The sequence below is a fragment of the Oncorhynchus nerka genome, linkage group LG27 (assembly GCF_034236695.1).
Source record: "Oncorhynchus nerka isolate Pitt River linkage group LG27, Oner_Uvic_2.0, whole genome shotgun sequence".
NCBI lineage: Eukaryota > Metazoa > Chordata > Actinopteri > Salmoniformes > Salmonidae > Oncorhynchus > Oncorhynchus nerka.
Genome location: NC_088422.1, coordinates 14,461,080 through 14,474,632, shown reverse-complemented (window position 1 = coordinate 14,474,632; position 13,553 = coordinate 14,461,080). Strand labels below are relative to the sequence as shown.

Sequence of the window (13,553 nt, the reverse complement as noted above, 5' to 3'; positions counted from 1 at the left end):
GTCCAGTCGTGTGGTCGAGTGCTGCAAGGAAAGACCTAGTTAAGCTGCATCTGGCCCGGAACAGAGCAGCACGTCTTGTTCTTCATTGTAATCAGAGGGCTGATATAAATACTATGCAGTCAGTCTCTCTTGGTTAAGAGTTGAGGAGAGACTGTCTGCATCACTTGTTCTTTTTATAAGAAACATTAATGTGTTGAAAATCCCAAATTCTTTGCATAGTCAACATACACACAGCTCTGACACACACACTTATCCCACCATGGGTCTTTTCACAGTCCCCAAATCCAGAACAAATTCAAGAAAACGTACAGTATTATATAAAGCCCTTATTGCATGGAACTTCTTTCCATTTCATATTGCTCAAATAAACAGCAAACCTGGTTTCAAAAAACAGATAAAGCAACACCTCGCGGCACAACACCTCTCCCCTATTTGACCTAGATAGTTTGTGTGTATGCATTGATATGTAGGCTACGTTGATATGTAGTTCTGTCCTTGAGCTGTTCTTGTCTATTGATGTTATGTATTATGTCATTCTGTATCATGTTTTGTGTGGACCCCAGGAAGAGAAGCTTCTGCTTTTGCAACAGCTAATGGGGATCCTAATAAAATATCAAATACAAATGTGTGTATGTTCAAACTCAAGTATATTCCAAATTATTCTCCGGTGGAAAATTTGCACTGAACTGTTTGCATTGTAGAGTGTGCTCATAACCGTCCATGGAGGACAGACCTGCGCAGTCAATGTTTGGCCTCCCGAGTGGCGCAGAGGTCTGAGTCATTGCATCTTAGTGCTAGAGGTGTCACTACAGACCCTGGTTCGATTCCAGGCTGTATCACAACCGGCCGTGATTGGGAGTCCCATAGGGCGGCGCACAATTGGCCCAGCATCGTCCGGGTTAGGGTTTGGTCGGGGTTGGCCGTCATTGTAAATAAGCATTTGTTCTTAACTGACTTGCCTAGTTAAATCAAATAAAATAAAAACTGTTATAGCATGGTTGTTGGAGCTAGCTTAGCAGTAGAAAGGAAAGGTTTAAGTTTCTAGCAAGACTGTGTGGATGTTGTGTCCGTCCTGCCCCAGGTTCTACCAGGCGGGTGTGGAGGATGTTGATGAGGACGAGGACCCACTGGGAGGCCTGTTTGGGGGTGGTGGTAAGGGCTCCCTGGGGTGTCGGAGGCCTGGTCTGGACACCATAGCTCTGGCTCTGTGCGACCCAGGCATGCAGCGCAGACATAGCTACGAGGTGGACAGCCTGCCCGAGAGCTGCCTAGACAGCGGCATGTCCACGCTGCGCGGCTCCAACTACGGATATGACTCTGAGCAGGAGGTCAAAGGGCACGAGGATGAGGAGGAGGAGGGACAGAGGGTGGCCAGGATCACAGATGGCCTGGCGGAAGACAACTTTGACAACGACGTAAGCCATACACACACACAGACATTATACACAGTTCATCTACTTATACTAAGCACACATATTGTGAGTGATAACTGTCATTGTGTACTGACGTTAATGCTCTAGTGTTGATGTGTCAGATTGCAGAGGTGCGGAACAAGATGGTGTTCGGCTCAGACAATGGTTCTGTCCTGGACTGGAAACCCTTGGAACCAGTCAGCCGGAACAGCTCGGGAGCGTCCACACGCAAAGCCCTGTCCGCCATCACCAATGAGGTACAGGACAGAGGGAAGGCATGTAGGGAGAGAGGGAGGAGAGGAGAGTAGAGGAAAGAAAAGGAGAGGAGAAAAGGGGGTAAAGGAGAGGAGAGGAGAAAAGGAGAGGAGAAAAGGGGGTAAAGGAGAGGAGAGGAGAAAAGGGGGGAGAGGAGAAGAGAGGAAAGAAAAGGAGAGGAGAAGAGAGGAATGAAAAGGAGAGGAGAGGAGAAAAGGGGGGAGAGGAGAAGAGAGGAAAGAAAAGGAGAGGAGAGGAGAAGAGAGGAATGAAAAGGAGAGGAGAGGAGAAAAGGGGGAGAGAGGAGAAGAGAGGAAAGAAAAGGGAGAGGAGAAAAGGGGGAGAGGAGGGGAGAGGAGAGGAGAGGAGAAGAGAGGAATGGAGAGGAGAGAAGGAGAGGAGAGGACAGGAGAAAAGGGGGGAGAGGAGAAGCGAGGAAAGAAAAGGAGAGGAGAGGAGAAAAGGGGGAGAGGAGAAGCGAGGAAAGAAAAGGATAGGAGAGGAGAAAAGGGGGGAGAGGAGAAGCGAGGAAAGAAAAGGAGAGGAGAGGAGAAAAGGGGGGGAAGGAGAAGAGGGGAGAGGAAAAGGAAGGAAAGGAGAGCTCAAACTTTTGGTACCTTTGATGACACCCAAACAGACCCTTTATGGTAGAAAACACTAGTATGGAGATTAACAGTGAGACGTGGTAGAAAACACTAGTATGGAGATTAACAGTGAGACGTGGTAGAAAACACTAGTATGGAGATTAACAGTGAGACGTGGTAGAAAACACTAGTATGGAGATTAACAGTGAGACTTGGTAGAAAACACTTGAGTGTAAATGTTTGACTTAGTTCAGGAAAAACTGCTGACTATGTTGACTATGCATGACTGAGTCAAGGTGTGCCTTTAATTCTCTCTCTCTCTCTGTGTGTGTGTGTGTGTGTGCGTACAGGCAAAGGAGAAGGAGTCAGCTGACCTGGGATATATGACATCAGAGAAGGCCTATCGGGTGGTGTTGGCAGGTGACGCGGCAGTGGGCAAGTCCAGCTTCCTGCTCCGCCTCTGCAAGAACGAGTTTCGAGGAAACACCAGCGCCACCCTGGGTGGGTGTGTTAGCTCTCACCTGCGTACATAGTCAACACTGACCTGGCTGTATTCCACAGTGGTGGGGTTGTATTCATGGCTAGCTGCCTGGGTCAGCTATAGGAGATATGTTTAGCAGTGGGGTGGTCTTTGGAATAGTGTGTTTGAACACTCTCTTGTGTTTGTCCTCAGGGGTGGACTTTCAGATGAAGAGTCTGGTAGTGGATGGAGAGCCTACCCTACTACAGCTATGGGACACAGCAGGCCAGGAGAGGTGTGTGTTAAAAAAATAACACAGCGTGTTAAATCAACACTGTGGAGTCTGTGGACCCATAAACACACTGCAATAGTGTTAAATTAGCACACTGCTTAGCGTCAATTCTAAATTCTAATATAAATTGTAGTTACCAACCATAACTGTATTTGTTAGAGACATGGTTGTTGCATCCGTCCATTTTTGGTCCTATGGACTTCATCAAGTGTGATCCTAAGGGTCTACAGACACACTTTCAGTGTTGATATTTAACACTGGACCATTTGCTGTGTACATCCTATCTGCATCTTTGTTTTTTAAATATTGCAATAATGTTTTTCCAGTATGGCGAATCCCCACAATTACTCTATTTCAGCCTATGTTTGGAGTGGTCCTGTGTTGACCTTTAACCCTGTGTGTGTCCCAGGTTCCGCAGCATTGCTAAGTCCTACTTCAGACGAGCCGATGGCGTCCTCCTGCTGTATGATGTCACCTGTGAAAAGAGCTTCCTCAACGTCCGAGAGTGGGTGGACATGATCGAGGTAGTAATATTTGATTGATTTATATATATATATAAGCATTTCGCTACACTCGCATTAACATCTGCTAACCATGTGTATGTGACAAATAAAATTTGATTTGATTTATAACTGATTGCATTTATATAACAACTGATTGGATGTATATAATAACTGATTGGATTTATATAGTAACTGATTGGATGTATATAATATCTGATTGGATGTATATAATATCTGATTGGATGTATATAATATCTGATTGGATGTATATAATAACTGATTGCATTTATATAATAACTGATTGGATTTATATAGTAACTGATTGGATGTATATAATATCTGATTGGATGTATATCATATCTGATTGGATTTATATAATAACTGATTGCATTTATATAATAACTGATTGGATTTGTATAATAATTGATTGGATTTATATAATAACTTAATGGATTTATATGCCGCTTTCCCAGGTGCTCAAAGCTCTTCACATAGTAAGGTTAAAACTCACGCCATCCACCACCAATGTGTAGCACCAGTTGGGTGATGCCACGGCAGCCATCTTGTAGTGAATACATCAGTATCTTCCATAACACTAGATAACACAAAACATTCAATACATTTAATGTGGTGACTTTGGAATGGTTGGGGCTTTGATAAATAAGAATTTGAGGTTTTGTCATCACAACAATATGCAATAGATGAAGCCTGCTGAAGTCCCTATGCACAAGTTGTCCAGTGTCATTTGATGGGTGACAAGTACAGTATTTGACCCCAGTGTTGGAAAATTGTGTTCTCACTCTGTTTTTCACTCTATTTTATGTGCAGTCTACATGTAAGTGCTTTGTGTTGCATGTGTGTGTTTGATTCTTGTTGACTTTCACTTTGCTAAAATAGATGTACGCTACATACGGTACTGCATGTGAATTTGTGTTGCATTGCTTGAGTGACTGAGTAGTGTGCATTTAAATACACATACAGTACCAGTAAAAAGTTTGGACACACCTACAGTACTCATTCAAGAGTTTTTCTTTATTTGTACTATTTTCTACATTGTAGAATAATAGTAAAGACATCAAAACTATGAAATAACACATGGAATCATGTAGTAAAAGTGTTAAACAAATCCAAATATGTTATATTTTAGATTCTTCAAAGTAGCCACCCTTTGCCTAGATGATAGCTTTGCACACTCTTGAAATTCTCTCAACCAGCTACACCTGGAATGCTTTTCCAACAGTCTTGAAGGAGTTCCCACATATGCTGAGCACATGTTGGCTGCTTTGCCTTCTCTCTGTGGTCCAACTCATCCCAAACTATCTCAATTGGGTTGAGGTCAGGGGATTGTGGAGGCCAGGTCATCTGATGCAGCACTCCATCACTCTCCTTCTTGGTCAAATAGCCCTTACACAGTCTGGAGGTGTGCTGGGTCATTAACCTGTCTGGGAACGGGGTTCCGCTAGCAGAACCCCTCGCCAACAGCCAGTGAAATTGCAGGGCACCAAATTCAAACAACAGAAATCTCATAATTCAAATTTCCCAAACATACAATTATTAGACACCGTTTTAAAGATAAACTTCTCGTTAATCCAACCACAGTGTCCGATTTCAAAAATGCTTTTTGGCAAAAGCACAACATATTGTTAGGTCAGCACGTAATCACAGAAAGCATACAGCCATTTTCCAACCAAAGAGGAGAGTCACAAAAAGCAGAAATAGAGATAAAATGAATCACTAACCTTTGATGATCTTCATCAGATGACACTTCCGGGACAACATGTTACACAATACATGTATGTTTTGTTCGATCAAGTTCATATTTATATCCAAAAACCTCAGTTTACATTTGGCTTTGCCTCCAAAACATCCCGTGAATTTACACAGAGCCACATCAATTTACAGAAATAAACTTTGATAAAAGATACAAGTATTATGCACAGAATTATAGATATACTTCTCCTTAATGCAACCACTGTCAGATTTCAAAAAAGCTTTACGGAAAAATCTAACCATGCAATAATCTGAGTACAGTGCTCATTGACCAAAAGAAGCAAAACAGATACCCGCCATGTTGTGGTGTCAACAGAAGTCAGAAATAGCATTATAAATATTCACTTATCTTCATCAGAATGCACTCCCAGGAATCCCAGGTCCACAATAAATGTTTATTTAGTTCGATAAAGTCCATAATTTATGTCCAAATACCTCCTTGTTGTTCGTGCCTTGAGTTCACAAATCCATGACGCGCGATCACTAGGTCCAGACGAAAAGTCAAAAAGTTCCGTTACAGTCCGTAGAAACATGTCAAACGAAGTATAGAATTGTTTTTAACATAAATCTTCAATAATGTTTCAACAAAATTCCTTTGTCTGTAGAATTGCAGTGGAACGCAGGTCACTCTCACGTGAGGGCGCGTGGTCAGCTCATGCCACTCTGGCAGACACCTGACTCGAAGAGCTTTCCTTCCCTCATTCTTCACAGTAGAAGCATCAAACAAGGTTCTAAAGACTGTTGACATCTAGTGGAAGCCGTAGGAAGTGCAATATGACCCCATAGACACTATATTCGATAGGCAATGACTTGAAAAACTACAAACCTCAGATTTCCCACATCCTGGTTGGATTTTTTTCTCTGGTTTTTGCCTGCCATATGAGTTCTGTTATACTCACAGACATCATTCAAACAGTTTTAGAAACTTCAGAGTTTTTTCTATCCAAATATACTAATAATATGAATATCTTAGCTTCTGGGACTGAGTAGCAGGAAATTTACTCTGCGCACGCTTTTCATCCGAACGTGAAAATGCTGCCCCCTAGCCCAAACAGGTTAAGCGCAAACCAGATGGGATGGCGTATCGCTGCAGAATGCAGTGGTAGCCATCCTGGTTAAGTGTGCCTTGAATTCTAAATAAATCACAGACAGTGTCACCAGTAAAGCACCATCACACCTCCTCCTCCATGCTTCACCGTGGGAACCACACATGCGGAGATCATCTGTTCTCCTATACTGCGTCTCACAAAGACACTGCGGTTGGAACCAAAAATCTCACATTTTAACTAATCAGACCAAAGGACAGATTTCCACTGGTCTAATGTCCATTGCTCGTGTTTCTTGGCCCAAGAAATACGAGCAATGTGTCCTTTAGTAGTGGTTTCTTTGCAGCAATTTGACCATGAAGGCCTGATTCACACAGTCTCCTCTGAACAGTTGATGCTGAGGTGTGTCTGTTACTTGAACAGCATTTATTTGGGCTTCAATCTGAGGTGCAGTTACCTCTACTGAACTCATCATCTGCAGCAGAGGTAACTCTGGGTCTTCCCTTCCTGTGAGAGTCCTCATGAGAGACAGTTTCAACATAGCGCTTGATGGTTTTTGCGACTGAACTTGAAGAAACTTTAAAAGTTCTCGAAATGTCCCGCTTTGACTGACCTTCATGTCTTTAAGTAATGATGGACTGTGATTTCAACTGTTCTTACCATAATATGGACTTGATCTTTTACCAAATAGGGCTATCTTCTGTATATCACCCCTACTTTCTGACAACACAACTGATTGGCTGAAACGCATTAAGAAGGAAAGAAGTTCCACAAATTAACAAGGCACACCTGTTAATTGAAATGCATTCCAGGTGACTACCTCATGAAGCTGGTTGAGAGAATGCCAAGAGTGTGCAAAGCTGTAATCAAGGCAAAGACTGGCTACTTTGAAGAATATATAAAATATATTTTGATTTGTGTAACACTTTTTTTGTTATTACATGATTCCATATGTGTTATTTCATAATTTTGATGTCTTCACTATTCTACAATGTAGAAAATAGTCAAAATCAAGGAAACCCCTGTCATGTTCGTTGAATGGGGGAGAATACATCTTCTTATTTAATGAAACGAAGAAACTTAACAAACTTACAAGACAACAAACCGCTATATAGAAACAAGTGCAGACACAGGCAACTAACCATAGACAATAACCCACGAAATACCCAAGGAATATGGCTGCTTAAATATGGTTCCCAATCAGAGACAACGATAAACAGCTGCCTCTAATTGAGAACCAATCTAGGCAACCATAGACATACATAACACCTAGATTAGTGACCACCCATAGAACACATACATCACCCATGTCACACCCTGACCTAACCAAAATAATAAAGAAAACAAAAAATACTAAGGTCAGGGCGTGACAACACCTTGAATGAGTAAGTGTGTCCAAACTTTTGACTGATACTGTACGTACACACGTGTGTTTGATTGATTGTTCGTGGTGTCAAGACATTTTGAAATGTCTGTTTTGAAATGCTTGAAAGTCACATCCTTTCATTGTTGTAGCTCTTGAATCATTTGACTGTATTTCAGTTGATAACGCTACGTGTGTAGTTGCTGTGTTGCATGTTTAATGCATCTAAAATTGCACACTATTCCCCCATATTGTGCACTATACACTGAGTGTACAAAACATTAAGAACACCTGCTCTTTCCATGAAATCCTCTTCAATCAGTGTGTAGATGAATGGGAGGAGACAAGCTTTGAGATATGGGTTGTGTATGTGTCTGTTCAGAGGGTGAATTGGTAAGACAAAATATGTAAGTGCAGGGTATGGCAGTAGGTGCCAGGCGCTCTGTTTTTGTGTCAAGAACTGCAATGCTGCTGGATTTTTCACTCTCAACAGTTTCCCGTGTGTATCAAGAATGGTCCACCACCCAAAGGACATCCAGCCAACTTGACAACTGGGAAGCATTGGAGTCAACATAGACCAGCATCCCTATGGAAACGCTTTCGACACCTTGAAGACTGCATGCCCCGACAAATTGAAGCTGTTCTGAGGGCAGAAGGGGGAGGGAGGGGGGTGCAACACAATATTAGGAAGGTGTTTCTAATGTGAGGTATACTCTCACTGTATGTAGCCATGCGAGCCACACTGATCTCACAAGTTTACATAATTATGCATTTTTCCAGCTTCACGAGCCAGATTGATCTTACATGAATACACGCTACTTGGAAAAACACGTATGGGCCCTAGTAAAAAATAGTACACTATAAATACTGAAGAATAAAAAAATACCTTGATCAAAACAAAGTAGTGCACTATAAAGGGAATGGTGTGCCATTTGGGACTGTTGTTGTAACCTGATGTCCATATCTGTTCAGGACGTGTCCCAGGACGACATCCCCATCATGCTGGTGGGGAATAAGAGTGACCTGAGAGAGCAGGCTCTGCAGGATGGGATCACCTGTGTCTCCACCAGCTACGGAGAGAAACTGGCCATGGTGAGACCGCTCAACCTCAACATCTTAGCACTTTTACTTAACATAAGGGCCAAGTTATTTTCCTTGTGTCAAGGAAACTCCAAATCCTAGTTACATTTTGGTCATTTGGAAGATAATTTTCTCCAGAGCGACTTATAGATGCTTCTACTTGTACCCTAGAACTGTGTTTCCCCACTCCAGTCCTCAAGTAACACCAACGATACCCCCCAACGGTACCCCCCAACAGTACCCCCAACAGTACCCCCAAACAGTACATCCAACGGTACCCCCAACAGTACCTCCAACGGTACCCCCAACAGTACCTCCAACGGTACCCCCAACAGTACCCCAACGGTACCCCCCAACAGTACCCCCCAACAGTACCCCCAACGGTACATCCAACGGTACCGCCAACGGTACCCCCAACAGTACCTCCAACGATACCTCCAACGGTACCCCTAACGGTACCCCCAACAGTACCTCCAACGGTACATCCAACGGTACCGCCAACGATACCCCCAACAGTACCTCCAACGGTACTCCCAACGGTACCCCCAACAGTACCCCCAACAGTACCCCTAACGGTACCCCCAGCAGTAACACCAACAGTACCCCCAACAGTACCCCCAACAGTACCCCCAACGGTACCCCCAACAGTACCTCCAATGGTACACATTTCTATTGTAGCCCTGGACAAACACACCTGATTCAACTTGGGCCTCCAACAAAAATGAGTGCTGTACCCGAGGACCGGTGTTGGAAAACACAGTTCTAGGGTACAACTAGAAGTCACTCCGGGTAAACTGTAAGTCACTCTGGGTAAAATCATCTACTAAATGACCAACATTTAAATGTAACTAGGGGTTGGAGTCCACTGCCCTACAATATAGTCTAGAACTAGGACCCAGAATTTTGCCTGGTCAGGTCACATGGTCTGGCAGACTCCTCGGTCCGCTTATTATGTATTAAACTACTAGCACACAGCTCAGACACCCATGCATACCCAACAAGACATGCCACCAGAGGTTTCTTCACAATCCCCAAGTCCACAACAGACTATGGGAGGCACACAGTACTACATAGAGCCATGACTACAGGTAACTGACGCAAGCAGTAGAATCAGATTTTAAAAAACAGATAAAAATACACCCTATGGAACAGCAGGAACTGTGAAGAGACACAGGCACAGACACACGCACTCTACACACACGTACACATGGATCTTGTATTGTAGGTATGTGGTAGTAGAGTAGTGACCTTAGGGAACACACTTAATGTATTGTAGGTATGTGGTAGTAGAGTAGTGGCCTGAGGGAACACACTTAATGTGTTGTAGATATGTGGTAGTAGAGTAGTGGCCTGAGGGAACACACTTAATGTATTGTAGGTATGTGGTAGTAGAGTAGTGACCTTAGGGAACACACTTAATGTATTGTAGGTATGTGGTAGTAGAGTAGTGACCTTAGGGAACACACTTAATGTGTTGTAGGTATGTGGTAGTAGAGTAGTGGCCTGAGGGAACACACTTAATGTATTGTAGGTATGTGGTAGTAGAGTAGTGACCTTAGGGAACACACTTAATGTATTGTAGGTATGTGGTAGTAGAGTAGTGACCTTAGGGAACACACTTCATGTCTTGTAGGTATGTGGTAGTAGAGTAGTGACCTTAGGGAACACACTTAATGTATTGTAGGTATGTGGTAGTAGAGTAGTGACCTTAGGGAACACACTTAATGTGTTGTAGGTATGTGGTAGTAGAGTAGTGGCCTGAGGGAACACACTTCATTTCTTGTGAAAAGTGTTATGAAATGTAATGTCATGTAATATTTGTAATTGTATATAACTGCCTTAATGTTGCTGGACTCCAGGAAGAGTAGCTGCTGCCTTGGCAGGAACGAATGGGGATCCTTAATAAATACAAACTTCAGCCTGATTGAGAGGTCATGTCTAGAAGGGATCCAGCTCTTGTCAAATTTATGTCAAAAGTTGATTGATTATTTTATAATTTAGCATTTTAGCCAACCCTAACCCTTTCCTAACCTTAACCTACTTATCCTAACCTGCCACATGAATTATCCTAATCTGCTGCATAAGTTCTCCTAAACCTGCTACGAAAAGTAAATTCTGACAAAAGCTGGTTCCCTTCTAGCCATGACCTGATTGAGAGTTGTGTTGTTTTTTCCTATCAGACATATAACGCCCTCTTCTGTGAGACCAGTGCCAAAGACGGCTCCAATGTCATAGAGGCCGTGCTGCATCTGGCCAGGTAAGATATACCAGCTCCTAGTCGTCTGTTGTCTCTCTCTGCTTAGTGATATTTACCTGTCCATGATCGTTCTGCTTTGGATACGGTTTGATAAGGATATTTTCCTAAACTGTTCTTATAATACCAACATGTAGAACAACATGTAAAGCTTTGCTGCCCTCTAGTGTGTGTTCTTTAACGTCCATCATATTTACACTAATGTAAAGCTTTGCTGCCCTCTAGTGTGTGTTCTTTAACGTCCATCATATTTACACTAATGTAAAGCTTTGCTGCCCTCTAGTGTGTGTTCTTTAACGTCCATCATATTTACACTAATGTAAAGCTTTGCTGCCCTCTAGTGTGTGTTCTTTAACGTCCATCATATTTACACTAATGTAAAGCTTTGCTGCCCTCTAGTGTGTGTTCTTTAACGTCCATCATATTTACACTAATGCCCATACAGTGGAAGTGTGCCTCTCTCCTCACTCTCTCACTCTCTCTCTCACACTCACTCACACACACACGCACACGCGCACACGCACACACGCACACACACACAGAGAGGTGACCAAGCAGGTTCATGGGGCTGAGGACCAGGAGTCTGTGACTAACCTCTATAGAAATCCCAACAAGAAGATGCCCACCGTCACCTGCTGCACAGGATAAGATACCAAACAGAAACGCTACTAGAGTAACCAAAACTCACCACCTAAGGAACTGCATCAACAGAACACCACAACACTAGAACACTGTGTCCAACAGCAGAACAAGAGAACAATGGGACTTCAGAAGAAAAGAACACAGGAGAATCTGATCAGAACACTTGAGTACTGTACAGTAACACTAGAACCACAATACAGCTGGTTTTCTCACATAACATCAACTGTACTGCTTAATGCTATAGGATAACTCATATTGAGCTGTTAAGAAAGACAGCGTGTGTGTGTGTGTGTGTGTGTGTCTGTTTGTATGATTATGCGCTTGCATGAATGCATGGGTGCTTGTGTTATATGCAGATGTCATTCACATCCTGGTTAGTAGTGAAATCTAATCTCCTATGCTGTTGATTGTGTCTTATGAAACCTCTATGTGTACCCAATAGTCATACATTGGAAGTCAGAAGTTTACATACACTTAGGTTGGAGTCATTAACTTGTTTTTCAACCACTCCACAAATTCCTTGTTAACAAACTATAGTTTTGGCAAGTCGGTTACGACATCTACTTTGTTTACAGATTATTTCACTTATAATTCACTGTATCACAATAAGTTGACTGTGCCTTTAAACAACTTGGAAAATTCCAGAAAATTATGTCATGGCTTGAGAAGCTTCTGATAGGCCAATTGACATCAATTGGAGGTGTACCTGTGGATGTATTTCAAGGCCTTCCTTCAAACTCAGTGCCTCTTTGCTTGACATCATGGGAAAATCAAAAGAAATCAGCCAAGACCTCAGAAGAAGAAAAAAATAAGCCAGACTAAGGTTTGCAACTGCACATGGGGCAAAGATTGTACATTTTGGAGAAATGTCCTCTGGTCTGATGAAACAAAAATAGAACTGTTTGGCCATAATGACCATCATTATGCTTGGAGGAAAAAGGGGGATGCTTGCAAGCCGAAGAACACCATCCCAACCATGAAGCACGGGGGTGGCAGCATCATGTTGTGGAGGTGCTTTGCTGCAGGAGGGACTGGTGCACTTCACAAAATAGATGGTATCACGAGGAAGGAAAATTAAGTGGAAATTTATCTTGAATTATCTTGAATGAAGCATCTGGAAACATCAGTTAGGAAGTTAAAGTTTGGTTACAAATGGGTCTTCCAAATGGACAAGGACCCAAGCATACTTCCAAAGTTGTGGAAAAACGGCTTAAGGACAACAAAGTCAAGGTATTGGAGTGGCCATCACAAAGCCCTGACCTCAATCCTACAGAAAATTTGTGGGCAGAACTGAAAAAGCGTGTGTGACCAATGAGGCCCACAAACCTGACTCAGTTACACCAGCTCTATCAAGAGGAATGGGCCAAAATTCACCCAACTTATTGTGGGAACCTTGTGGAAGGCTACCTGAAACGTTTGACCCACAATTTAAAGGCAATGCTACCAAATACTAATTAAGTGTATGTAAACTTCTGACCCACTGGGAATGTGATGAAATAAATAAAAGCTGAAATAAATCATTCTCTCTACTATTATTCTGACATTTCCCATTCTTAAATTAAAGTGTTGATCCTAACTGACCTAAAACAGGAAATTTTTACTGGGAATTGTGAAAAACTGAGTTTAAATGTATTTGGCTAAGGTGTATGTAAACTTCCGACTTCAACTGTATGTATCACAGATAGCTATTGTGTGTGTGTGTGTGTGTGTGTGTGTGTGTATATATATATATGTGTGTACTTGGCAGTTACTGTCTGTACATTGATATACAGTGTATATATATCAATGTACAGACAGTGACAGACATATATATATATATATATATATATATATATATATATATATATATATATATATATATATATATATATTACATGTGTATATATACATAT

The 13,553-nt window shown here is 42.3% G+C and overlaps 1 protein-coding gene across 1 annotated transcript in view; it reads left to right on the top strand.

Annotated features, from left to right (window-relative positions):
* LOC115126536 (ras and EF-hand domain-containing protein-like) overlaps positions 1-13,178 on the top strand; it is a 38,654-nt gene extending 25,476 nt beyond the window's left edge. The window contains exons 10-17 of the mRNA XM_065011404.1: positions 1,082-1,415; positions 1,535-1,669; positions 2,602-2,752; positions 2,925-3,006; positions 3,413-3,527; positions 8,658-8,777; positions 10,946-11,022; positions 11,562-13,178. Coding sequence (XP_064867476.1) covers positions 1,082-1,415; positions 1,535-1,669; positions 2,602-2,752; positions 2,925-3,006; positions 3,413-3,527; positions 8,658-8,777; positions 10,946-11,022; positions 11,562-11,667 — 1,120 coding nt within the window. The 3' untranslated portion in view covers positions 11,668-13,178. The remainder of the gene's footprint in view (positions 1-1,081; positions 1,416-1,534; positions 1,670-2,601; positions 2,753-2,924; positions 3,007-3,412; positions 3,528-8,657; positions 8,778-10,945; positions 11,023-11,561) is intronic.
* Positions 13,179-13,553: the final 375 nt, after the last annotated feature.